We start from the raw sequence: 27797 nt of genomic DNA, 5'->3' as shown, positions 1-27797 counted from the left end.
AGGAAATATGAATATGAATGCAGCTGCATCGTTTTTTGCATTCATGATGTCGTTTTATTCAAATCAGTTTGTGTTAAATGCCCCAGACAACAAATCTGTTGTCGGTTTAATTTCAGAAAGGATGGCGCCACATCATGTGATCATTACAGCATATGTACAGATCTAAATGCATTTCATGTCCTATTATAGTTTTATTCACTTCAGATTAGCATCAAAGTTGTAGCCGCGTCTTTGCCCATTATGAGCCATAAAGTTGGACACTGTTGGAGACTGTTCTGCTGGTGATAAATGAAACGAGACGATCGTTTAAAAGGATTTTATTTTGAAATCTAACACCCATGTAGAGCTAACATTGACCGTAATAACATCGTAATAACATCGTAATAACATCGTAATAACATCTTTACAGTTTGTGTAAACCCAACAGAAACCATGTTGTCCCAAAACGCTGCGTTTGTGTCCCATATGTAACACCGTGTATTATCCAACTTATTTCACATGGTTTAACTTGAACTTTAAAAACTACAATAAAGTTTTGCTGTATTACCAGTAACAAATCTTTTATATACACATTAGCTTGTTTAAAAAAAACTGACTGAATTACCTCTAAACTGGTTCTAGGCTTTGTCACACTGGTCGCACTGGTGCGTGTCCATGGTCAGTAAGTGTAGGGTTGACTTAAGCTCGAGTTTGTGTAAACTGAACTGCTGCACCGATCACGTATCAGCGTCTGTTGGTGTGTTTCTGGGGTCGCTGGCTGGAGATTTTCCCAGAAAGGTCACATGCGGCGCCAGCTTGTGTGTCGCCAAGCTCGACTTCAAAGCAAAAGCCCTCCCACACTGGTCACACTTGTGTGCTTTAACTCCACTGTGGACCAGTTTGTGTCTCTTTAAGTTGCTCTGATGATTAAAAGCCTTTCCGCACTCCTCACATGTGTGGGGTTTTTCTCCGCTGTGGACCATCTCATGGATTTTTAAGTAGCTCATCTGAGCAAAAGCCTTCCCACACTGGCTACATGCGTATGGTTTGACTCCTCTGTGCAGGTGCTGATGAGTTCTCAAGTTGCCCATCAAACTAAATGTCTTTCCGCACTCCTCACATGTGTGGGGTTTTTCTCCGCTGTGGACCATCTCATGGATTTTTAAGTATCTCATCTGAGTAAAAGCCTTCTCACACTGGCTACATGCGTATGGTTTGACTCCTCTGTGTAGGCGCTGATGAGTTCTCAAGTTGCCCATCAAACTAAATGTCTTTCCACACTGGTGGCACATGTGTGGTTTGACGCCGCTGTGGCTGAGGTGATGTGTTTTTAAGTTGCCTTTCCGAGTAAAAGTCTTTCCACACTGGTCACAACTGAAGGGCTTTTCCCCACTGTGGATGCGCTGGTGTCTTCTGAGGAGACACGGGGCATGAAACTTCTTGTTACACTGATCACACCTGTAGTGCTCAAGTAAGTTTGCACTTGAGTGAGCATCTTCAGCCAACTGAGAGCACTGAGGTGTTGGGCTCTCTTTGGCGTCTTGTTCCTACAGCAACAAAGACACAGGCAGGGAGTCAGAAGCTTAATAAGTGTTTGAGTTAAATCTTGTTTTGTCGTGCCGGCCTCTCTGCTTCGATAAGAAACCTGTTTGTTGGATGATGCCCATAATAGTAACCTGTTGTGTTGTAAATTGTTTGGATGCGTTTTGGAAAAGAAAGACTGTATTATTGCATAAAATACATTTAAACAAGTGCATCGCTGATTGCATCTTGTGGACATCGGTTCTACCAGCTGATTGCCCTGCTCAGTCTTTACGCCCGACCCAACGAGGGAAAATCAAATGCAGAGGGGACAGTGCGACTTCACCCGTGCACTTGCACCTCTTGCACACAGTCCTCATTTACAAAGTGCTCTGCAAATCACCCCGTCCCTGTTACAGTGCAGAGAGCCAAAAATGAACCATTTAGTCCTTGGTGTAAGACCAGGGGTGTCGAACTCCAGGCCTCGAGGGCCGGTGTCCTGCAGGTTTTAGATCTCACCCTGGGTCAGCACACCTGAATCAATTGATTAGTTCGTTACCAGGAGAACTGGAAGTCATTTAACCATTTAAATCAGCTGTGTTGGAAATAAGGAAAGGTCTAAGAGGTTGAAGCCTTCGTCTTTCCATTTACTATTTTCTTTTCTTAACATGCATTTAGTTTCTCATGTTCTGGAAAACTGTAAATAATTACTAAAGGGTGGTAGTTAACAATAATCATAATGATATAATGACAATAAATGATGATCATTCATGAAAGTTGTACTGATAGACTTTTCACGTTTCCTAAAAGCAGCTCGGCCTTGGTTTGCACGGCACTTCCAGATGTGTTTATAAACTACAAACAATTTCACGTATAAAAGTCTGTAAAATGTTCGGACTCATGATTTATAAAAACGATGTTTTTCTCACCGTGTGTGAAGAAAACATTTTCTTCTTTCCAAGATGGCCGACTACGTTCCTCCGTCAGACTGCTCGACCCACCAACACCTGCCAGGAAAGAGCTTTATTAGGCTCCGGAGCCGAAATGCACATTAAAGTCACTTTACATCCAGATGACTTAGACCGTCCTAAGATAATAAACTTTTAGCCTGGTCTAGATTAAACTGAGCTGATGGCAAGACGGAGGATCAGAGGACTTGAAGCTTTAAATAATCCCTCAAGGAGACAGGTCTAACCTTTCCTTTGAAATATCTCTGAGGTAGCATGGACAACATACACGTGCAGATGAGAAATGACACCCTGATTCAATCATTCCCTCTCTGTAAACACTTTAACTGGGAAGCCAAGCTAAAGGTTAAATGATCAGCGGCTGTAGGTTTAGCTGTGCTCGTATGCCCGGACAATACAAATATATAAATAAAGAACTGCACAAACACAATTACACTACTTGATCTGTTACAATCGAGCGACATTACTTGTCAGCATCTGGAATCATGGAACTCTTTGGTCACGGTGAAGGAACAGTGTGCAGGGCTGTTTTTAAAATGAGGTTTTTCACCAAGCATCCTGATGGGCTCTTCCCAAGAGTTAGTGGACAGATAATTGGAGGTCATGTTCCCAACAAGCAGCAACTGGTGCCGAGGATGAAAGGAACCATGAATGTGCTCAAAGCTAGATTGCGAAACCGCGATATCAGAAACACATCCTGCATGTGCTGAACTTGCTTTCTAGCAAAGCACCCTGGTTTGCAGTGTCCCAGGTGTAGGCCAGCACTGAGGATTGTTCTCCAGTCACTGTACACACAGTTTAAGGGAGGACAGCAGTTCCTACTTTGAAGGTAAACCTTAAATGATCAGCAGCCATGAGTTTAGTTGTGCTCGTACAAGTTATTGTCTCCAGTGTCTCTGCGGGTCCCTAACACTCCCTCACAAACACACCTGAGCTGGGAACATACCTGAGGGAGAGCAGCAGATGACAGCATGCAGGAGACAACAAACTAATCTAAACATATAAAACAACTCCAACCAACATCAGCTTGGTGGTTACCTTTGGAGGAGCCCAGCCCATGAGCTGTGCTGTGATGACTTATGGTGAACAGGTGTGCCAACAACTAAGAGCCGAGACAGAGCCTCTTAAAGCTGTAGGACAAAAAACAGCACGTCCAGAGCACCTGAAGGCCAGAAGGTGGCAGCAGCAAACGGTGTCAGGTACAATCTTCAGCTTCCATAGTATCTACAGATCATACACTCCTCCCTTTGCTCAGTGTTTTCACCTTCAGCACATAAAGGTGAACTTCAACCACACCAACAGACTGGAATATGTTCACCCACACAGACCTGGACCAGTACGCCTCATCTGTACTGGATTACATCTCCAAAACCACAGACAGTGTCACCACCTGACAGTGGGCAGGGATAGCTCAGTAGGTAGAGTGGTGGCACCATGATCGGAAGGTCGGTGGTTCGACTCCACTGAACGGCTACCCTGAGGTACCCCTGAGCAAGGTACCGTCCCTACACACTGCTCCCCGGGCGCTGCATTGGTGGCTGCCCACTGCTTCACTGGGTGAATGGGTTAAATGCAGAGGAACTATATCCCTACGGGGACTAACATGCACACTTTACTTTACACCCAGAAACGGATCACCATGTACCCCAACCAGAAGCCTTGGATGAACCGGGATCTTCGTCTCTTCCTGAAGGCCCGCAACACCGCCTTTAGGTCAGGAGATGCACACGCCTACAGCACAGCCAGGGCTAATCTAAAGAAGGGCATCAAAAAAGCCAAACACCATTACAAAAAGAAGGTAGAAGAACACTTCTCCAACTCCAACTCCCGACGCATGTGGCAAGGACTCCAGACCATCACAGACTACAGGACCACCAAACCCTCCCCCGCATCCTCTGATGTCTCCTTCCTCAATGAGCTCAACAACTTTTATGCTCGTTTTGAGCGAGGGAACCCCACAACCACAACCAAAGCAGACCACCAACCTCTGACTCTCTCCCCCACCGATGTAGGAGTGGTGCTGAGCAGGATCAGTGTCCACAAGGCTGCAGGTCCTGATGGCATCCCCGGGCGTGTTCTCAGAGCGTGTTCTGGGGAGCTTGCAGGAGTGCTCACAGACATATTCAATCTGTCCTTGGCCCACGCTGTGGTACCGGCCTGCTTCAAATCCACCTCCATCGTCCCGACACCCAAAAACTCCAACCCATCTTGCCTCAATGATTACTGCCCAGTAGCACTCACCCCCATCATCACTAAGTGCTTAGAGCAGCTGGTCCTAGCACACTTCAAATCCTGTCTCCCCCCCACCCTGGACCCCCACCAATTCGCATACCGCCAGAACAGGAGCACAGAGGATGCAGTCTCCATCGCACTGCACTCTGTCCTCTCACACCTGGACAACAACAACACCTACGCCAGAATGCTGTTTATAGACTTCAGTTCAGCATTCAATACAATCCACCCCTCACAACTCATCAGGAAACTGACAGACCTGGGCATCAGCTCCCTCATCTGCAAATGGTTACTGGACTTCCTGACCAACCGCCCCCAACATGTCCGGCTGGATAACCGCTGCTCATCTACCATCACAATGAACACCGGTGTACCACAAGGCTGTGTGATGAGCCCTTTCCTCTACTCCCTCTTCACCCACGACTGCAGACCTGCTGATGGTTCCAACACCATCATTAAGTTTGCAGATGACATCACGGTGATTGGCCTCATCAGTGCTTTGAGCGCTCAGATGAGTAGAAAAGCGCTACATAAGAACCAGTCCATTTACCATTTGGGTAATAAAATTGCAGGTAACATTTCCAAGGCAGGTAGGAAAAAAATGAGCTGCTATCAGTGTATGTTTGTTTTAAGGTGAGGTGGCACGAACCCGCATGTAGGGAGATGTAACCTCGTACCTCAGAAGTGTCAATATGGGTGTATTTCCATCTGTACAGCAGTATTTAGTACATCCTGGTACTTGGCAGGATGTGCAGGAGGCAGAGAAAGAGCATAAGCTTTCAGCACCTGTTAGAAATGTCACTTTCCCACATAAGAAATAAAAGGTGCTCCACAATAGTGCTGCAATTGAATATATTTTGCAATGAATTGAAGCCCATGTCAGTATTCATAGAAGAAATTGTATATGAATGCACAGCTTCCTTACATGTGCATTTGTTTCATTTGCAGATCACGCCAGACAGCTCACAAAGTCCATGATGAGGAAGCCAACGATAGACAAGCTGGCGGCTAACAGAGAGGCTGATGTCAATAACTTTGTCAAGTTCATCACCAAGGACTCTATTCAGAAGTCCCTGGGGATGTATCTGGAGATGCTTAAGAGAAGAAAGGCTTAGAGAGGGGAAACATGTTTGCACACTTTGTAGCACCAGCTACAGATGTGATCTGACATCAGGCAGTGAGCAGTCTACATGTTTGGGGGATAAAACCCAGCATTTACCCCTCAAGGTGTTAATAAAAACACTCGAGGTTAGGGTGTGACTTTTTGTTTTGGTTTGAAGAGCCGTACACTCGGGCAACCTGCCGAGCCTTCTCCATCACTCAGCATTACCTGCAGTATGCTTACACGAGCAAACTGCTAATTGTTGCAAAAGAGTCTCACATATGAAGGACTAACAGCAAATCTGACCTTTAGTGCATCTAAATGTGGCAAAGCCTTTGTCATCTCTAACAAATGTTTGGTTTTTACTGTGAAATATCCAAATAAATGTCTGGATTCATACATTAAATGGATTAAAGCGTGTGGTTCTCATTCATTATCTCTGTAACTCAGACGTCTCTACATTCAAATGACAGTGGAGAATGTTAAGAGGCCCTGGGACCATTTTTGTACATTTTAGTTTTTCAGTTACAAGCCATTTGCACTGTGTTGAATGGAATATAGCCAAATTCTCTAAAAAAAAGTTTGGCATAATTTCATTTCAAAATTCAAGTCTGACTTCCTTAAATTAGCTTCAGTGGCTAAGCTAACAATACACATCCTCTTAGAGCCCTAGGGACCATTTTTGACCCATTGACTTCCATTATAAACGCTATTTTTCACTGCAGAATTATTACTGTTAATGTCTTGGTGATTACTTATGTTTCCGTTTCGTTTTGGTCTATGAGCCTTAGAGTTGTAATTTTTTTATCTGTCCACCGGGTGGCGCCCTTGCTCCACATTTGATCCCTGCTGGAAAACAGCGGGCTGCTTGGACAGACCTGCGGGAAATTAAGCCTCATTTCCGGCGTGCAGCAGCGGCTTCGCCCGCTGATCGGGCGGGACCATTTTCGGTCCCTAGGACCGTGAGAGGGTGCTTTTTTTTTTTAGTCAACAGGAAATGACGTATTTGTTGTCACGTGGTACCGGACGTATGTGCTGGAAAAAGGAGTCCCCGGTGATCGTGCCCCGGTCATCGTCGCGACTTACCCCGGGAAGATGCACTTATTTCGGCCTAGAGGAGGAGCATTTGCCACCTGGAGACCATTTTCTGGTCCTGAAAAAAATAATAAAAGGCGATCGAAATGAATGTTGGTGCCAATCTTTAGTCCATCTAAAGGCCTAATTATAATAACAATTGAATATTACCTCAAATGTTTTTTTTGGAAAATATTCAAGTTTTATGTTTTTTGGGGCAAAAAAAGCAGTGCGCTCATGTGACGAAACCGGGATATAAAGGGTTAAAATCCGCGAAATGTAATTAAAACTTGACATGAATATTTCAAGGAGAAGTAGGTCTAAAAGATTGGCTAATTTAAAGTGGAATAAAATATTAATATATAAATTTTTTATAGCTCTTTTTTGGGCGTGGTCGATTAGGACCGATAGTGTGTGCATTTTATGAAATGCGCTCCTGCAAAAAAAATAAAAGGCGATCAAAATGAATGTTGGTGCCAATCTTTGGTCCATCTAAAGGCCTAATTATAATAACAAACAAATATTACTTCAAATGGTTTTTTTGGAAAATATTTAGTTTTTTGGGGCTAAAAAAACAGGACGTTCATGTAATAAAACTGGGATTTAAAGGGTTAAAACAACGAAAATCGAATTAAAACTTTATATGAATATTTCAGGGAGAAGTAGTTTTAAAAGACTGACCAATTTAAAGTGGAAAAAAATATGAATATATAATCTTTTTATTGCACTTTTGGGGCGGGACCATTTTTGGTCCCCAGGGCTCTAAAGGGATGCATTTTTAAGGGTCAGCCAGGAGTTAAAAATTCAGCGGACAACCAAATCAAAATGAATCTTGCATTCTTATAACAAGGAGCATTTTTCATTCTTTGTATGTTTGTGTTTTGGACAATTGAATCAATATACGACACTTCAAAAGGACCTGAGTGTCAGCGCAACACAATCGGCTAAACTTCAGGTGTGCAGTGTCTCCACACTTTTCACTGTCACGTCCTGTGTGTGACAGACATGAATGACCTCTGCTGTGGTGCTCCCTGTTTTCTTTGAGCACTACATTTACACATTTAAGAGTATTACCCTCAAATGTGTTTGGATTTGTCAATGTGTGAGTCGTCTACTAAGCCTAAAGCTACAAGTCACTAATGTGACTCCTGGAAAAGTAAATGTTCTTTCATGTAAAGAGATGAAATCAGCACGTGTATTCACTTTAATATTACATCCTCGGGGGGGAGGCTAAGTATTTTGCAGCAGCTTGGTATTGAACTGCAAACCTTCCAATTAGTAGAACTGAACTACAGCAACCCCAACTCAACTGTTCAGCCAGGACAAGCAGTGCTTGTCTAGTCAGTTATACCAAAGCATAAGTGATGTGCTTCTACATCACTGCCATCTTGAGGCTGCAGTCAGCTATCGTCTCTCCAAGCACACTTCTCTTGGACGCTATTAGAAACTCTAGTGTCTCTATTTCCCAGGCGTCTTTAGCTTTTTGTATGCAGACAACCTGATTTTCCATTTCAGTGTTTAAAAATCACAGGTTAACATATGTGGTGAACACATTTCAGCTTTACAAGAGTAACTGAGATGACTGATTGTATTACTCTACCGCTTTTTTTCAACATTTTTGGCTCAGTTTTGCAGGTTAGTGTTTTGCTGTGTGTTTGAGCTGTTTTGGGAAATTAATTAAAAAACTTTAAACTCTGAAGACATTTAAGCAGACAAAGGAAGTGAAATAAAATACAAACGCGTTATTAAAGGTTTCCAAATCAACAAAGGGTCTCAGTAAATGTTCCAGACAAATGTGCTCCACTGCAACAAGAAGCCGAATTCTTTACAACACACACGTTTTCAGTGAAATTCTTTTAGTGGCTTTATTGTGCATTTGCATTTCATGAAGCTGTGGCTGACAGTAGTCCCCAACTGAATGATCATTGTGCTGGCTGCAGATTGAGCACGATGTGTGGAAAGCTTGTGGAAGTCACGGTTCAAGCAACGTGAGCCTAACCGCTCAGCTTCACCTCCACGGGGAAGTGGTCGCTGACAGCCAACGCCTGAGAGACAGAGAAACCGTTCTTTTAGTGGCTCACAGTTTGTGCTGCAGACGGCTTCAGTTTCCACAGGTTTCTTTCCAGTGCTGAAAAACTCAACGTGCCTGCATGGTAATGCCATCACTACAGTATACACTGCATTATGATTTTGTTTGCATCTCTGTGGTCGTTACTACAGCCACTGCTTTACAAAGTTGCTCGATTTTCTGTAGCTCAAAGCTGATATTAAAAAAGCAAAAGTGCTTTAAAACTGCATGATTTCTGATGGGGCGACTGCTTTGCCCTTTGTGTAGAATGCCTCTCTTCTGATTGGAGCTCAGTAAACATTTTGCTGATGAGTCTATGGTCTCAGTTGCAGTGAATACAACATTATGTTAACTTTTTATATTGACGTTTCCATTAGTGTCAGCGGGGAATGAGGCAGGTTGTGCTTTTTAGTTCAAATGAATTCTTACAGAGATAAGGATTGAAATTCATCTGTTACCAGATCTTGTTTGAGATTCAGGTCCGTCATGTAGTTATACACCTTCGCACTATCTTTCACCACTCCTCTCATCATGTCCGCAGTGACCACAATCCTGCAAACACAGAAAGATGATTAGAGTTTAGAGTTTGCGTGCACACATCAGAACGACCTGCCACAATCTGTCTACCTGTCGTAAGGGCAGACAGTTTGCGACACGGTAGTGTCGGCCGCATCAGTGATCAGCCAATGGAAAGTCTTGTCAGTGAAGATGCGGATCTGCTGCCAGTCAGACCCGGACACATAACTACAGCCTGCGTTGAAGTCACCCAGCAGCACGATGTCCTGCAGGGAGAGTAGTGTGAGTCGCATTTACCGAATGTGTGTTTTTCCACCAAATAAATGATTTTTACTTGTAGGCTGTAAATACATCATTGTTCCAGCGAGCGCGGACATCTGCCACCACGTCATAGAGAGCATTTAGCTCCCGAACAGCTGATTCTGGGGAGGTGTGCTGAGGGATCAGAGTAAAGTCTCTCACAGCTACAGAAGAGAAGGGAACGAAGGAGTGTTGACAGTGACGGAGGCGCTTACACCGCATGAGAATGATAAAGGACTAGTGACTAACATGTCCCAGGAACTACCACGCACAAATGTTTGAATGAGGATCCACATCATTATCAGTGTGATGCAGAAACAGCTGTATAACTCGAGCCACAGCACCTACCAGTGTGTTTGGAGGAGAACATTACGACAAACGGCTCCCTGCTAAAGGCGTCTTGTCCAGTTTCCTCCGGGCCGTCGTCATAGGTGTAGCTTTTTGCCACCGATACCAGCGCCTCCCTGTGGAGAAAATCACCACCTTTTCATTTGCTGCCAGTGTGTACTTCATTTTTAAACATGTCCAGTTGCTTCTCGGGACAAATTTATTGTAGTTCTGCTTTTCCCCTTTTTTTAAATCACTTCTTCTGAATTCTGAGTGTGTATAAGATGTATGTTTATGCCAGAACAAAGACGGAGGATTTGCCGTTAAATTACTTCAAACATGCCTCAAACACTACAAACATGCTGGAAATATAAATTTTTAATCAAGTTGTTTTGAATGGTTATTTGAGAAACTTATGGGAGGTTCTTTAACCCTCTGAGGTCTAAGTGATGATGATGATCCAACACCAATCCTGACTTTAACCCCGGGCAACGTGAACAAGTCATTTTTATTTTTGTTAAATTGTTTGGCTTTAAGAAACAAAGAAAACAATCAAACTATTCACATTCTGCCATGAAAAAGACTTTTTCCCTTTCTACAAAATACATATTTAGAGCAAGAACTAAAAATGCTTTTTACACGGCATCACTGCAACGAACCATGTGTTGTTGCAAACAGCCGCCCCTCCCTGAGCCTGACTCTGCCGGAGGTTTCTTCCTGTCAAAAGGGAGTTTTTCCTTCCCACTGTTGCCAAAGTGCTGCTCATAGGGGTCATTTGATTGTTGGGTTTTTCTCTGTATGTGTTATTGTAGGGTCTACCTGACAGTATAAAGCGCCTTGAGGCGACTCTTGTTGTGATTTGGCGCTGTGTAAATAAAATTGAACTGAATAAATATCATTTCACTGTGTGTAGAGTAGAGACTTATTTTTTTCATCGTGGTGCACCTGTAAAGGAAGAGATATCGCTCTTTATAGGTGCTCGCACCGAGAGGCTCGCTGACGATGTATTTGTACTGAGGAGAATCTCTGGGGGGAAACAAACACACACTTTTATGTTTCCATACGTTTGCATTTCATGCTCAGTGTTACTCTGAATGTTCCATGTTCGGTGTGTGGACTCACTTGTTGACGTACTCCATGAGTTTTTGGGTTGCTGAGAGATCACTGTCTCTGACCTCTTGGATCAGAATGACGTCATAGCGTTGGACAATCTGCAAAACACAAATAAAAAATGAAAATGAATCAGCTGATTGTCCATCTTGCAACATCACGTTTGTTTATATTTTACCTTGCACGAAAAAATTCATGTGTTAAGCTTTAGATTGTAAAGGCAACGCTACAGCTGTTGCACATCCAGTTATTTCATTGATCATTCCTTAAGCATAGAGGTGGGAATATTCTGGGAATATTCAGGTTTACTTCTGCAACAGGCCAAATCATCCAAAGCATTTCTCAAAATTCAGTTCAAACTATTTCAAAACGCACACACAAGATAACACTTCTGGATTGGTTTTGAAAGCACTCTGACCCAAATTGCATTACAAATGGGTGGATGTAAACATTTTGTACAAACTGTCATATCTACCAAAGAGGGAAAAGTCCCAGACCTTGGTAATGATGTTCATCAGAGTGGTGTTGGAGGCTTTGGTGTCTCCGAAGGATTTGATGTTAAAGGCTCCCAGCAGCAGCGAGTTAGAGAGATGCAGCAAGGTCAAAAAAAGCCCCAAAGTGCCCACCAAATGCATCCTACACCAAACAGGTCACATGTTAAAAATGACTTAGAAATCACATGAAACACTGACGCTTACAAATGATTTCATATTTATTTTACACGTATGTAAGCTAATGACTTCCCAGGTTATCAGGTTAATAATTTTCAGGTCCTGTGCATTAAAAACCGATTTGCAGGCTGAAGTAAGGCCTTTCCTTTCACTCCATATTTCTCTGTCATAAAGTCCAGTTTAACATGGAGTTTAGTCCAAAACAAAGCGGCTCATGTTCCACCATCTGCTGAGAGCTCATGACATGAGAGTGAGAGACCAAACACCTGCTCCTCTGGATGTATTTTTGGCAGTTTATCTAACATGCTATTTAGCGCGTCGCTATTTGCAGCATGTTGCAAGGCTTGGTAAAATATTATCCTTTTAGGACAATATATTACTCTGTTGCCCTGGTTACACCGTCCTGGAGCTGTTGTGGAAGACCAAAGGTTGCCAAATATGGAAACAGAGAGCTGCATTTATACTGTGATGGTTTGCATGTGCTGCTGAAATGTGTTTGTAAACGCACAATTACTGCAGGAAAAATGCACAAAAGTTACTGTAATGCTGCTGTAGCCTGAAACATCCACTCTAAACAAGAAACTGGCTCACAGTATTGCACCGAATACAGCTCAGATGTTTTTGTAGCGAGTGAGAGGTCCATACCTGCTCCTGTATGTCTGCACGGTGGAGACGCCTGAACTCGTGAATCTTCTGAAAGCTCCTGAAAAGCTTCTGAGCAGAATGGCGACCAGTGTCTCTTTTGAGGTTTTTATCTACCTGCAGGCGCATGTGACTGCAGGGTGCTGGGGAGGAGTACAGAGAAAAGGTGTGTTGTGGATGGGGTACAGATTTCAGGCTTTCAGGTTCTCACATCCCAAGATTGCAGTGCAACAAGGATAACGTTGCAACCTCAAATTCTTTTCTGCTCGTCATACAATAAAAACACTTCAGCATTGTTTTAACTTGCTGTTGTCCTGTTTGGCATTTGTGTGAAGTTCTGTCACACTTCACAAATGAACTCAGAATGAGTGTCGCAGTGTTGGGATGACCTTAAACTTTGGCAAAATCCTTACGGAAACTGAAGAAATTCCTTCAAGCAGTTTGAAAGATGCCTTGTTCATGAGAGCAGGGACAGACAAAACATAATATCTACTCTAGGTCTGCTCCAGCAGAGACACGTAACAGTCATTAGCAATAACAACAGTAATATTGCTACAGCCTTGTTAAACTATCATCTGTCCCAGTGTTATATCTTGAAATCAGACCTTCAAAAACCTTCCGATAGGCTGATACAACACAAGTATGCCACCGTCTCCACCTTATTGGTCAGAAAGTTTTTCTTCCCAGTTGTAGCTGAACAAACAGAACCCATTCACTTACAATGCATTCAAGCTTGACAACACAATAATACACTTTAGTGAAGTTTCATAAAAGTGCTCATACTTACAGCATGTTACAGTTGTCATGTTACTGATGAGGGTTAAGCTCTATGTTTTTAACATTGTAATCAGATCTGCCAGGTCGGTGCTTAGACATATACCGGTGTCACTACACCCAGCCTCCTGACTCTTTCTTTACTGCCAGCTGTCGAGAATCTGATGCCTCAGCAAATACTGAATAAATTTCGGTGCCACCGCTGCTGTCCACATTCATGCTCCCGTCAGGGTAAACCATAGTTTCCCAAACTTTCCATGTATTTTAAACTTGAGAATCCAAGTGAAGCCAAGATGTTTGCTGACTATTAGTCTTGTTTATGAAGTAGACAAACGAATTTTGTGTAGAAAGGATGAGGGCTCAGTGTGCGCGTGAGGAAAGCTTGCACGAGAGGAAATCTCCACTGGGACATGGAGAACTACCACATACTGACCTAAAGAGCAACGAGTACAGAGGGAGAAACAGCAGGAAGTGCAGCTTAACCACAGATTTGTAGCCACTCTTGCAGTTTAAACCAAAGACCAACAGAGAGTTGCACTAGGGCCAAAGTAGCAGGATCATTTTCTGTATTTGACTTTTGGTTATATGCACATGTGACCTGTTGGGGGGTGCAGATGTGCAGTATCTGCACCTTATATTTATATTTTATTTTATATTATATTTTTCTCTAACATCCATAAACATGCACACTCTGGTAAAACTAATTAAAGTTAAATACTTCTTTGTAAGATGTTTAATAAAGAATGATAAAATGGAAAAGTGCCATGTGTGTAGCTAAAAATAAGCCCCAGAGCGAACGCCAAGGCTGCAGTCTGGGAACCGGCGGGGCGGTCACCGCTGGGATGTGCTTATCAGAGTGTGGAAAGTTGTGGACTTTAAAGTGTTGAACTTTGATGGATAACCAGTTGTGTCTCAGATCAAACGTGCAGAATAAAATCTTTGCCATAACTGTTGGCATGAGAGTGATGCTCATCCCCTCTGGCAACATTTTGAATAGCACCATCTGGTCAAGCAAGGCCATGTGACACACTGAGCTCGTGATACTGATTTTGGGCGGCAGTGATACGGACACTACTGGACTGAAACTGGTTTGAGAGTCTGCTAAAACGACAGCATGTAAGGACACAATGACTGTGTTTTAGTAAGTGTTTACCTGTTTTACTAAATGTACTTAAGAACTGCTGAGACCGTTTATAAACCTGTGTTTAAATTTCAAGAAAAGAATGATGCATTTGCATTTCTGTATTAATAGTTGGAACCGAGGAGGAAATATGAATATGAATGCAGCTGCATCGTTTTTTGCATTCATGATGTCGTTTTATTCAAATCAGTTTGTGTTAAATGCCCCAGACAACAAATCTGTTGTCGGTTTAATTTCAGAAAGGATGGCGCCACATCATGTGATCATTACAGCATATGTACAGATCTAAATGCATTTCATGTCCTATTATAGTTTTATTCACTTCAGATTAGCATCAAAGTTGTAGCCGCGTCTTTGCCCATTATGAGCCATAAAGTTGGACACTGTTGGAGACTGTTCTGCTGGTGATAAATGAAACGAGACGATCGTTTAAAAGGATTTTATTTTGAAATCTAACACCCATGTAGAGCTAACATTGATCGTAATATGATCGTAATAACATCGTAATAACATCGTAATAACATCGTAATAACATCGTAATAACATCGTAATAACATCGTAATAACATCGTAATAACATCTTTACAGTTTGTGTAAACCCAACAGAAACCATGTTGTCCCAAAACGCTGCGTTTGTGTCCCATATGTAACACCGTGTATTATCCAACTTATTTCACATGGTTTAACTTGAACTTTAAAAACTACAATAAAGTTTTGCTGTATTACCAGTAACAAATCTTTTATATACACATTAGCTTGTTTAAAAAAACTGACTGAATTACCTCTAAACTGGTTCTAGGCTTTGTCACACTGGTCGCACTGGTGCGTGTCCATGGTCAGTAAGTGTAGGGTTGACTTAAGCTCGAGTTTGTGTAAACTGAACTGCTGCACCGATCACGTATCAGCGTCTGTTGGCGTGTTTCTGGGGTCGCTGGCTGGAGGCTTTCCCAGAAAGGTCACATGCGGCACCAGCTTGTGTGTCGCCAAGCTCGACTTCAAAGCAAAAGCCCTCCCACACTGGTCACACTTGTGTGCTTTAACTCCACTGTGGACCAGTTTGTGTCTCTTTAAGTTGCTCTTATAATTAAAAGCCTTTCCGCACTCCTCACATGTGTGGGGTTTTTCTCCGCTGTGGACCATCTCATGGATTTTTAAGTAGCTCATCTGAGTAAAAGCCTTCTCACACTGGCTACATGCGTATGGTTTGACTCCTCTGTGCAGGCGCTGATGAGTTCTCAAGTTGCTCATCAAACTAAATGTCTTTCCACACTGGTGGCACATGTGTGGTTTGACGCCGCTGTGGCTGAGGTGATGTGTTTTTAAGTTGCCTTTCCAAGTAAAAGTCTTTCCACACTGGTCACAACTGAAGGGCTTTTCCCCACTGTGGATGCGCTGGTGTCTTCTGAGGTGAGACGGGGCATGAAACTTCTTGTTACACTGATCACACCTGTAGTGCTCAAGTAAGTTTGCACTTGAGTGAGCATCTTCAGCCAACTGAGAGCACTGAGGTGTTGGGCTCTCTTTGTCGTCTTGTTCCTACAGCAACAAAGACACAGGCAGGGAGTCAGAAGCTTAATAAGTGTTTGAGTTAAATCTTGTTTTGTCGTGCCGGCCTCTCTGCTTCGATAAGAAACCTGTTTGTTGGATGATGCCCATAATAGTAACCTGTTGTGTTGTAAATTGTTTGGATGCGTTTTGGAAAAGAAAGACTGTATTATTGCATAAAATACATTTAAACAAGTGCATCGCTGATTGCATCTTGTGGACATCGGTTCTACCAGCTGATTGCCCTGCTCAGTCTTTACGCCCGACCCAACGAGGGACAATCAAATGCAGAGGGGACAGTGCGACTTCACCCGTGCACTTGCACCTCTTGCACACAGTCCTCATTTACAAAGTGGAAATAAGGAAAGGTCTAAGAGGTTGAAGCCTTCGTCTTTCCATTTACTATTTTCTTTTCTTAACATGCATTTAGTTTCTCATGTTCTGGAAAACTGTAAATAATTACTAAAGGGTGGTAGTTAACAATAATCATAATGATATAATGACAATAAATGATGATCATTCATGAAAGTTGTACTGATAGACTTTTCACGTTTCCTAAAAGCAGCTCGGCCTTGGTTTGCACGGCACTTCCAGATGTGTTTATAAACTACGAACAATTTCACGTATAAAAGTCTGTAAAATGTTCGGACTCATGATTTATAAAAACGATGTTTTTCTCACCGTGTGTGAAGAAAACATTTTCTTCTTTCCAAGATGGCCGACTACGTTCCTCCGTCAGACTGCTCGACCCACCAACACCTGCCAGGAAAGAGCTTTATTAGGCTCCGGAGCCGAAATGCACATTAAAGTCACTTTACATCCAGATGACTTAGACCGTCCTAAGATAATAAACTTTTAGCCTGGTCTAGATTAAACTGAGCTGATGGCAAGACGGAGGATCAGAGGACTTGAAGCTTTAAATAATCCCTCAAGGAGACAGGTCTAACCTTTCCTTTGAAATATCTCTGAGGTAGCATGGACAACATACACGTGCAGATGAGAAATGACACCCTGATTCAATCATTCCCTCTCTGTAAACACTTTAACTGGGAAGCCAAGCTAAAGGTTAAATGATCAGCGGCTGTAGGTTTAGCTGTGCTCGTATGCCCGGACAATACAAATATATAAATAAAGAACTGCACACAAACACAATTACACTACTTGATCTGTTACAATCGAGCGACATTACTTGTCAGCATCTGGAATCATGGAACTCTTTGGTCACGGTGAAGGAACAGTGTGCAGGGCTGTTTTTAAAATGAGGTTTTTCACCAAGCATCCTGATGGGCTCTTCCCAAGAGTTAGTGGACAGATAGTTGGAGGTCATGTTCCCAACAAGCAGCAACTGGTGCCGAGGATGAAAGGAACCATGAATGTGCTCAAAGCTAGATTGCGAAACCGCGATATCAGAAACACATCCTGCATGTGCTGAACTTGCTTTCTAGCAAAGCACCCTGGTTTGCAGTGTCCCAGGTGTAGGCCAGCACTGAGGATTGTTCTCCAGTCACTGTACACACAGTTTAAGGGAGGACAGCAGTTCCTACTTTGAAGGTAAACCTTAAATGATCAGCAGCCATGAGTTTAGTTGTGCTCGTACAAGTTATTGTCTCCAGTGTCTCTGCGGGTCCCTAACACTCCCTCACAAACACACCTGAGCTGGGAACATACCTGAGGGAGAGCAGCAGATGACAGCATGCAGGAGACAACAAACTAATCTAAACATATAAAACAACTCCAACCAACATCAGCTTGGTGGTTACCTTTGGAGGAGCCCAGCCCATGAGCTGTGCTGTGATGACTTATGGTGAACAGGTGTGCCAACAACTAAGAGCCGAGACAGAGCCTCTTAAAGCTGTAGGACAAAAAACAGCACGTCCAGAGCACCTGAAGGCCAGAAGGTGGCAGCAGCAAACGGGTGTCAGGTACAATCTTCAGCTTCCATAGTATCTACAGATCATACACTCCTCCCTTTGCTCAGTGTTTTCACCTTCAGCACATAAAGGTGAACTTCAACCACACCAACAGACTGGAATATGTTCACCCACACAGACCTGGACCAGTACGCCTCATCTGTACTGGATTACATCTCCAAAACCACAGACAGTGTCACCACCTGACAGTGGGCAGGGATAGCTCAGTAGGTAGAGTGGTGGCACCATGATCGGAAGGTCGGTGGTTCGACTCCACTGAACGGCTACCCTGAGGTACCCCTGAGCAAGGTACCGTCCCTACACACTGCTCCCCGGGCGCTGCATTGGTGGCTGCCCACTGCTTCACTGGGTGAATGGGTTAAATGCATGTTAGGTATTTTAGTACCATGGGAGCATTTACTGGATATTGTTTTATAGTGACATTATGCAGGAAAACTCTGTCATTCAATAAGGCCCCTTTGTTTTAGTTATTTTTCTCTTTGACCCAAGAATTGATGTGTGAGAATCACAGGCTGGTACAAGGTTGAAATACCACAGAGATCACTCCCTCAGCTACATTAGTTTCTTAATCTTTTAGACGCCTGTTGAAGGCCAAATGGTTTGTTTCAGATTTCACTAATGAAAGAACTCTTCGTTTTGTGCCTTGAAAATATGTCGCTGAGATAATCACAATTGTAGCTGAACTAATAAACTACACAAAGGATGCTTCTTCACCCAAGGGCAGGAAGACGCTGCCTTATCTTGGTCTGTACTGGTTTAAACTGATAAATCTGCTGTCTCATGAATTTTACCCTCTATATAAACTGTTGTACTTGTGAATAAAGTTGAGTCAATTTGGGAAGACAATCTAAAGCAGTCTCTGTTTTCTTGTTCTCCCAAGCTGCTCCCGAGCTCGTACTAACACGCTGAATGGCATGCTTGAACATTACTTGAGAATATATTTGACTGTGTTACAGACTAAGGGACATTCTCTGCTGATAGGTGAAGGTACATTCTCTGCTGATAGACGTCCACGCCTCGGAGGAAGCCGATCCACGGAGTAGGCCCTGGAAACAGTTTCCTTCAATTTTGGTGTCAGAAGTGGGATCCTGACGAAGGTAGGCACGTGTCTTTTATTTTATGAGACTGTGTTATGCCTTTCTCAGTGATCCACATAGAAACGGGATACGCTGACGAGGCCTTCTTCAGTGGCCCACATAGTAACAAGTGGGATACACTGAGGAGCCTTCTTTAGTGGCCCACATAGAAACACAGGAAGTTGCCTGTTGTTTTGTAAAATAAAAGCAGAAAGGACACAGGAAGTTGCCTGCTGTCATAAACTAAGAAGTTGCTCACCAGCAGAAAGGACACAGGAAGTTGCCTGGGGTCATAAAACGAGAAGTTGCTCGTTAAAAAGTGAGAAGTTGCTCACTAAAAACATAAAATTGCTAGCAAAAAATCAAGTAACCTCAGGTGTGCCACAGCAAAAATAAAAACTAACTTAAATCCTTCAAGCGTCTAAACCCCTCTGGAAATCACTGACCATGGGTCAGAATAATTCAAAGACCTTAGACGGGTCCGATAAAAAATCAAAATTAACTGTAAAACCGAAAAAAATAAAATATAAAATCACAAATAGCGGCTCAGTACGACTCCCACTTCCGGTTACGTTTAATCCACGCTCGCGAATCAATGAAGACTTCCATGATTACGTATCCAGAACATGCGGAAGTGCTTACGTGACTGATTTCGTCTCGAACTTAAGAACTATAACTTTAATGCATCCTAATGTATTTCCGGAGCCCTATCCCGAACGATTATCGCCAGAAAACAGGTCAGTAGAAATGTTAAATACTATTTGTGATAAGAAAAGTAGGCTGATTAAAAAGTCCTGTAAAAAATATATGATAGAATGTCGTGATGTGACCAATCGCATGCTACCGCTATGGAAAAAAGGACCCGAGCCAGACGTAAATGCTTTAAATCAAGCCAGTGTAGGCTCTAGTAAATCCACTGCAGAAAAAACTAGCCTTATATGCCCATCCGTTCAACCTACGGCTCCGCCGCCTTATGATGAAAAAACAGAATTAATAGCTGCTGCGGCGGCTGCACGTCATCAGCGCGTATATCCTGATTTAACAGCAGAATCCCAAAAGAGTGAGGAAGGCACTGAAATGACACCTAAATCAGAAGAAGATGACTGGTTTAACCTAGATCAAAGACAGGAACGAGAATACACTGAACGAGAAAGAGAGTTACAGGAACATAAAAAGCAAACAAAACAGTTAATGGCAGAGTGTGAGGAAATCATGAAAGATCCTTTAACTGAACGTACGGAAGCCGAACTGCAGGAAGCCGTTTCTGTCATAGATAATCATGTTCAGCGCCACACTAGAGTAGCGAATGGTTTGACTGTGCCAAAAACAATAACTAACACCAGAAATTTAATAAGGAACTACTTAAAGCAGAAAAAAGAGGAAAAAACTCAAGAGGGCCCCCACAAAAACACCCGTTATAAAGAAAAGCAGGGATCACAATTTAATGACGTCAGCACCTCCCTCCCGTTCATGATAATAGGGGACATGTGTTGCATTCAACCCCCTAAAATTTCAGAGTTAGCAGCAACCATTAAAGAACTTCCCGATCCTCTACAAAATCCTACAGCCTTTGTTTCTGCATTACAGAGAAGTACCAGATACCACCACTTGGGTGGGCCTGACTATAGATATATATTATGTCAACGAATCCCAGGTGTGACTGAATCTCAGCTTATTGAAGAAGTAGAGGAACTAGACCCTAAAAATGACCAAGCAGCCAACACCACCTCGTTTTTGTGGATAAATGATGACAAAATCACAGCCTTTTTTCAAAATCTAAAGAGATTTCTGCTCACAATGTCTAGAGATAAAATTGATTTAAATGCAGTAACCATGTGTAAGCAAAAGCCAGATGAATCCATTCTAGTGTTTATGAAACGTTTCACACACTGCTGGACTAATGAGGCATGCATGCCTGAAGGAGGAAATGATCAGATTTTCATAACAACATTCTTAAACAATATTCATCCAGAATGTTCACAACTATTGAAGCTGACTGCCACTGATAATCTCTATGACATGAAAATAAAGAACTTTATCACACTTGTCAAAACAAAAGCTGGTGCAGATCTTTTCCCCAACAGCACGAAGGCTAAAAGTGTTAAGATGATGTTGAATTTTGATGTTGAAGGCTCAGAGGAAAGTGAAAAAATGATGTATGCAGGGGCCCCGTCCCCTCAACAAGCGCAGCAGGGAGATTTCAGAAGGAGAGATAGGAGTGGAGACGTATGTTTTTATTGTGGAAAAATAGGACACTGGAGGAGGGAATGCAAATCAGCAGCACATAGGTCTCAACCACAAAACACAGGACCAGCTCCTGCCACTAGGCGTCAGCAGAGCTCTTACAGACAAGGTAACTGGCAACGCAGACAGGAATCACATCAAAATAATGGCCCCTTTGCACTTAGGCAGCAACCTTATAATCCACATTTTAATCCCCACCCATATGATAACGAAAGACTGGACCAACCATAGGGAGGCCCAGGTGATGATGAGGGACAGTGTGAAGCACTACACACGATGCTGCATTTGCAATTGTCCCGTAACACAGAAAGCTTGCCCATGTTAGATATAGAGATAGGTGACAAGACTTATTCCTTTTTAGTTGACAGTGGAGCCACTAAAAGTTCACTGTCTGGAAAATTCTATAGTGGGCCTGTTTCCTCTGTGTGCATCAACACCATGGGAATAAACGGAACTCTAGTGCAATGCCCCAAAACTCATTCTCTAAAAACACGCTGGGGCCCAAAACCAGATGAAATTACATATCATCCATTCATAATTATTCCAAACTCGCCTGTGAATCTATTAGGCAGAGATTTAATGGCAAAAATGAACTTGTGTATTTCATTTAACACAAAGGGTGAAATGTTTGCAGATACTGATAACAGCTATGTTTTCTCTGCCCTATGCACCGACACCATGGAGAAGGAACATCCTCTGTGTCAGCTGGACGCCTCAGCGGAGAATGAACTCAATATCCATCTGACTGGTATCCCACGTCACACTCTGTGTCAAAAACATGTGCAAACACCGTTACCAGGTAGCCCCATGCCTGGAAGCCACATATTTGTTTCTCTCACACTGTTCAACAACATGATAACTGCTCACACCAGTGAAGGCCAAACAGTGGTTTTGTCACATAACTCAGACATAGGCTATGACATCACTGCACCATGTCAACACATAGATCTAACCTACCCCATACACTGTACTATCTCTGCTGTCACATTGCCAGCTGAATATCAAAACATGACATTATGGTCAAGAGGTGAGAATGATGTAGGATTTATTGACTGTACACCTTATCATGCTCAGCTGAAAAACAACAAGCCGGTATATGTCAAGCAATATCCCATTTCCACTGAAAAAGCCGCAGCCTTAGACATCATCATAGGAGATTTATTGACAGCTGGAGTAATAAAGCCCACAGTATCTCCATATAACACTCCTGTCAATCCTGTGCCAAAGCCTAACAAACCTGGCGTATGGCGTTTCACACAAGACTTAAGGCAAGTTAATGCAGTCATTATGCCTCTGCCACCTATTGTCCCAGATGTTCCCAGCATACTGACAGGTATTCCAGCAACAGCTACACATTTTACTATGGTGGATTTGTGCTCCGCCTTTTTCTCAGTACCTGTGCATGAAGACACACAGCCGTTATTTGCTTTTACACATAGAGATAAGCAGTACACATGGACTCGCTTACCCCAGGCATGGTAGACAGCCCTGCGGCTTTCTCAATGGTAGTACGTGCTACCCTGGACGGCTTCACTCCTCCAGAGGGCTGTACTCTGATCCAGTATGTAGATGATCTCCTCCTCTGTGCTGAAAGTGAAAAACTATGTCAAACTGCCACACACATGCTACTCCAGCACCTCCAACAGACTGGCCACAAAGCATCAGCAAAGAAAATGCAGTACTGTCAGACTTCTGTTCAATATTTGGGATTTACACTGTCTCACGGACAACGTTCTATGACTACAGACAGGGTCAAAGCTGTGACCTCTGTCCCTAAGCCCACTACACAGAAAGAAATGCTGTCCTTCCTAGGCATGGTGAACTATTGCAGACAGTGGATACCAGACTGTTCTTTTCATGACCACATTCTGCGTGAATGCTGCAAAAAAGACAAGCCTCCTCGAATACTGTGGTCCACAGAAATGACTGCCTCTTTCAATGCATTACAGGGAGCGCTGACCTCCGCCCCTTGTTTGGGTCTGCCTGACTACCACTTACCGTTCCACCTGTACGTCACAGAGAACGGCACAACCTGTGCAGGTGTATTGGCCCAAGAGCATGGCTGTGGCTACCGTCCAGTAGCCTTCTACTCAAAGGTGCTGCCAGCAGTAGTTCAGGGGATGCCGGCCTGCCTGAGAGCAGTAGCAGCTTGCTCTATCATGATAAGGGACTGCGAGAAGCTCACACTCTCACATGACACTATTCTACACACCAATCACCAGGTCACGACCATTCTAGCAAACATAACTACACAACACATGACCGCACAACGTCGCTCAGGTTATGAAGCTACACTGACTTCAACAGCAAATCTCACTATAAAAGCAAGCAGCACACCCAATTCGCCAGCACACTTACTCATTCGTATGCTGTGTTCCTCTGACCGACAGGATGGTTCAGACGACCCTGACGATCATGATTGTATGACACGTATACAGGAATCCACAGCACCACGCCCAGACTTAGAGCAGACACCAATCCCAGACTCAGTCATTGTTTATGTGGACGGGTCCTGTTCAAAACCAAATGACAACTTATTTCTTTGTGGCTATTCGGTGGTGACATTGCCTGACATCATACTAGAGGCTCACTCATTACCATTTCACTCAGCACAAAAAGCAGAGCTCATGGCTTTAATACGCGCCTGTGAGTTACATGTGGATAAGCGGGTAACAATTTACACTGATAGCCGTTATGCATTCGGTGTGGTGCATGACTTTGGCACATTGTGGAGACAAAGAGGATTTAGATCTGCTGATGGAAAATCGATCGCTAATTCTGATCTTGTTCAAAGACTTTTGCAGGCTATACAGCTGCCATCGGCAATTGCAGTTGTTAAAACGAAGGGGCACAGCACGGCTAACACAGACGAAGCAGTGGGAAATGCTCTTGCAGACGTAACCGCGAAAGCAGCTGCTGCCTCACAGCAACCACCCAGAAGGGAAGTATTATCTTTGCCTTTACAGCTGCCACTTGTCACGCTCCCAGACTATTTAGAAACAAATGTTGACCTAAAATTCATACAAGAGCAAGCCTCTGCCTTAGATTACACTTACTGGGAAAGTAATGATTGTACCTTAGATAACAGAGACGGCTTATACAAAAACCTTGAGGGTTTGATTGCCCTCCCATCTTCACTACTGCCAATCCTTGTCCGCCATTTTCACGGTGTGAGTCATGTCGGACAAAGAGGGGTAATAGGAGCAATAAAATCAAGATTTGTAATCGAGAAAACATCACACGCAGTAAAACGCATATTAGCAACCTGTCTAACATGTGCACGAACTAATGTAGGAAAACCAAAAGCAAAACATCAGCATTTACCACAACCAGATTTCCCATTTCATACATTACAAATTGATTTTACACACATGCCAGCACAAGGAAGCATCAAGTACTTACTGGTAATAGTGGACCAATTTAGTAAATGGGTAGAAGCTTATCCAACATCAAAAGAAACTGCAGAAGTAGTCTGTCAAAAGTTGTGCAATGAAATAATACCCAGATTCGGAATACCTCACCAAATTAACAGTGATAGAGGACCTTCATTCACATCAGAAGTAATTCAAAAGTGTGCTAAAACTCTAGCAATAGACTGGAAATATCATGTGCCATACCATCCTCAGAGTTCAGGAGTTGTAGAAAGAATGAATAGGACCATAAAAAATCGCCTGACTAAAGCAATGATAGAAACAGGAATGACCTGGATCAAACTACTTCCTCAAATCCTCTGCGAGATTAGAATGACTCCATCCGCAGCAACCAAATTATCTCCATTTGAAATAATCATGGGAAGACCGTTTCCAACACCATGGTCAGCCTCCAGAGGGGCACCGCTATTGGAAGGGGACATAGACACTGCATTGTCTGACTATGTTCATAACCTGGTAGAAACACTGAATAATAACTATCAGAAAGTTTGTCTCTCTCAGCCTCTCCCTTCCATAGATCCAACCCATCCGTGGAAACCAGGAGATGCGGTATTGGTAAAGTCGCTAAAACCAAGGGCACTCGGGGAGGCCGCGTGTTCCAGCCCCCAGACTGTACTTGCAGTGACGAGAACCAGCATCCTAACAGACGGACAACCTCAGTGGATTCATGCCAGCAGGGTTAAGACCAGCCCCACCAAACCACCTAAGGCGTCGGATCAAGTAGATGACGTCTCCGGCGAGCCAGCGCCCGGATTCAATACACCTATAGATGACGACTCAGGCGAGCCAGCGCCCGGATCCAATACACCTACACACACACAATCACTGATTAACACACAACGCCTGAAAGAGCCAAGACTCAGAAAGCCCTTTGATCCCCCGCCTGAACAACAACAAGGTACTCGAACATCCAGCAGGAACAGAAAGCCTAGAGTACCACACAATGTCTAACCTGATAAAGATAGACTCGTTTCATCCTGATAATGGAGAAAATGAAATGCCCATTGTCATCACACGACGCTTATACGGTGTCTCTCGAACCTGGGACCAGGCCAGGAGACGACTAAAGAACTGTCTTTTTTATATATTTAGGTTATTAATCATATCTACTGCATTAACCTTAGGATTTTTATTTACTATTTCGTATTGTAAAGTGCAACCCTGTTCACATTTCTGCAAGCCACATTTTCAATGATAACCCATATAGCTACTAGTACAGCTACTTCAATGTATTTGCAATTAGCACAAATTGATCCTGAGGATGTGCCAGATGTTACCAATGATGTTCCTGATGTGTATATTGAACATTAGGTTGTGAACTATTACATTTTATGATTTGCTCTTTATATTATGTTATTACATTTGTGATTTTTCCTTTCTATTTGAGTTATTATTTTTAAAAAATAATAAAAGAGGGGAACTGTTAGGTATTTTAGTACCATGGGAGCATTTACTGGATATTGTTTTATAGTGACATTATGCAGGAAAACTCTGTCATTCAATAAGGCCCCTTTGTTTTAGTTATTTTTCTCTTTGACCCAAGAATTGATGTGTGAGAATCACAGGCTGGTACAAGGTTGAAATACCACAGAGATCACTCCCTCAGCTACATTAGTTTCTTAATCTTTTAGACGCCTGTTGAAGGCCAAATGGTTTGTTTCAGATTTCACTAATGAAAGAACTCTTCGTTTTGTGCCTTGAAAATATGTCGCTGAGATAATCACAATTGTAGCTGAACTGATACACTACACAAAGGATGCTTCTTCACCCATGGGCAGGAAGACGCTGCCTTATCTTGGTCTGTACTGGTTTAAACTGATAAATCTGCTGTCTCATGAATTTTACCCTCTATATAAACTGTTGTACTTGTGAATAAAGTTGAGTCACTTTGGGAAGACAATCTAAAGCAGTCTCTGTTTTCTTGTTCTCCCAAGCTGCTCCCGAGCTGCTCGTACTAACACGCTGAATGGCATGCTTGAACATTACTTGAGAATATATTTGACTGTGTTACAGACTAAGGGACATTCTCTGCTGATAGGTGAAGGTACATTCTCTGCTGATAGACGTCCACGCCTCGGAGGAAGCCGATCCACGGAGTAGGCCCTGGAAACAGTTTCCTTCAATGCAGAGGAACTATATCCCTACGGGGACTAACATGCACACTTTACTTTACACCCAGAAACGGATCACCATGTACCCCAACCAGAAGCCTTGGATGAACCGGGATCTTCGTCTCTTCCTGAAGGCCCGCAACACCGCCTTTAGGTCTAGGAGATGCACACGCCTACAGCACAGCCAGGGCTAATCTAAAGAAGGGCATCAAAAAAGCCAAACACCATTACAAAAAGAAGGTAGAAGAACACTTCTCCAACTCCAACCCCCGACGCATGTGGCAAGGACTCCAGACCATCACAGACTACAGGACCACCAAACCCTCCCCCGCATCCTCTGATGCAGGGGCGGAGCGTGGGGGTGGCTTACGGGGCTTAAGCCCGGGTTGTTTTGTCAGAAGCCCGGGGTATTTTGGAGTGTAATTTTTTCATAGTTAGATGCCTGGCTGACAACTGTATAAAACAAAAAGTACACACAATATTCGAAGCACATAGTGCACACTGTGGGAATTTACGACTGTGCGTGAATCCCCCCTGATATTGGTATGATCCGAGCTCAGGCACTAAGCGACTGAGCGAGGGGGCGGGGCAGCTGCTGCCCGTGAGTGCGCTGTTGGAGAGACGGAGCCAGCCATACTAAGGAGAGCTTAAGTTCGACCAGGTACCAAAGCAAATCATTCGTACCGTACAAATAATGTAAATGTGACGGTGCATCACGAAAGATTGATATGAAACTGATCACTTGACCAATATTATTTTACTTGCTCTTCAAGTGAATCAACAAATGGCGAAATGAAAAGCCGAACAAATGCTATTTTTTAGAGAATCTTAGCTTACGTGTGTTTATTTCATATTTTCAGTTCTTACCCTCCCCGACTAAATCGGTTTCAGTTATGTACTGAAATATAAGAATGGACATTAGAGGGTTCTTTCAAAGAAAAAACTCAGGTAAATGTTATTTTATATATTATGCTTTGTATGTTGTTCAGTATATTTCTATGCAAAACAAGAGGGATTTCAGTACACAGCAGGATA

General features: G+C 43.1%; 3 protein-coding genes and 1 long non-coding RNA gene across 11 annotated transcripts; 1 reads left to right on the top strand and 3 right to left on the bottom strand.

The window, feature by feature from the left end:
* Positions 1-301: 301 nt before the first annotated feature.
* LOC147331796 (uncharacterized) lies at positions 302-3631 on the bottom strand. 3 transcript variants are annotated; one of them, XM_086288059.1, is made up of 3 exons: positions 3507-3631; positions 2430-2507; positions 302-1526 (listed from the first exon to the last, which is right to left on the bottom strand). In XM_086288059.1, exons 2-3 carry the CDS (start codon positions 2445-2447, stop codon positions 717-719), a joined length of 828 nt encoding a protein of 275 aa, XP_086144185.1. In that variant the 5' UTR covers positions 2448-2507; positions 3507-3631; the 3' UTR covers positions 302-716. The 3 variants fall into 3 exon arrangements, with proteins under 3 accessions (XP_086144185.1, XP_086144184.1, XP_086144187.1); XM_086288058.1 differs by having other exon boundaries at positions 3415-3546; XM_086288061.1 differs by lacking the exon at positions 3507-3631 and adding an exon at positions 2936-3340.
* Positions 3632-8727: 5096 nt separating this feature from the next.
* On the bottom strand, positions 8728-13041 carry LOC147331795 (deoxyribonuclease-1). Of its 5 annotated transcripts, none has more exons than XM_086288048.1 (9): positions 12924-13041; positions 12514-12653; positions 11210-11298; positions 11033-11134; positions 10109-10224; positions 9812-9924; positions 9572-9726; positions 9403-9496; positions 8728-8921 (listed from the first exon to the last, which is right to left on the bottom strand). In XM_086288048.1, the coding sequence occupies exons 2-9, from the start codon at positions 12637-12639 to the stop codon at positions 8871-8873; spliced, it is 846 nt and encodes a 281-aa protein (XP_086144174.1). In that variant the 5' UTR covers positions 12640-12653; positions 12924-13041; the 3' UTR covers positions 8728-8870. The 5 variants fall into 5 exon arrangements, with proteins under 5 accessions (XP_086144174.1, XP_086144176.1, XP_086144173.1 ...); XM_086288050.1 differs by having other exon boundaries at positions 11033-11113; positions 12924-13036; XM_086288047.1 differs by lacking the exon at positions 12924-13041 and adding an exon at positions 11695-11833 and having other exon boundaries at positions 12514-12617.
* A 1855-nt stretch (positions 13042-14896) lies between these two features.
* On the bottom strand, positions 14897-17854 carry LOC147331794 (uncharacterized). Of its 2 annotated transcripts, none has more exons than XM_086288066.1 (3): positions 17730-17854; positions 16651-16728; positions 14897-15960 (listed from the first exon to the last, which is right to left on the bottom strand). In XM_086288066.1, the coding sequence occupies exons 2-3, from the start codon at positions 16666-16668 to the stop codon at positions 15319-15321; spliced, it is 660 nt and encodes a 219-aa protein (XP_086144192.1). In that variant the 5' UTR covers positions 16669-16728; positions 17730-17854; the 3' UTR covers positions 14897-15318. The 2 variants fall into 2 exon arrangements, with proteins under 2 accessions (XP_086144192.1, XP_086144191.1); XM_086288065.1 differs by having other exon boundaries at positions 17638-17756.
* Positions 17855-21572: 3718 nt separating this feature from the next.
* Positions 21573-25906, top strand: LOC147331793 (uncharacterized). Its single transcript, XR_015128724.1, has 2 exons — positions 21573-22019; positions 24015-25906. It is a non-coding gene; the product is annotated as an uncharacterized LOC147331793 (long non-coding RNA).
* Positions 25907-27797: the final 1891 nt, after the last annotated feature.

This window comes from Aulonocara sp. 'chitande type north' Nkhata Bay, linkage group LG4 (assembly GCF_057382095.1).
Source record: "Aulonocara sp. 'chitande type north' Nkhata Bay isolate Kocher_YH1m ecotype deep benthic linkage group LG4, A_spYH_male_GT1.1, whole genome shotgun sequence".
Lineage (NCBI taxonomy): Eukaryota > Metazoa > Chordata > Actinopteri > Cichliformes > Cichlidae > Aulonocara > Aulonocara sp. 'chitande type north' Nkhata Bay.
The sequence above is the reverse complement of the archived record's forward strand: the minus strand, read 5'-3'. Positions and strand labels throughout refer to the sequence as shown.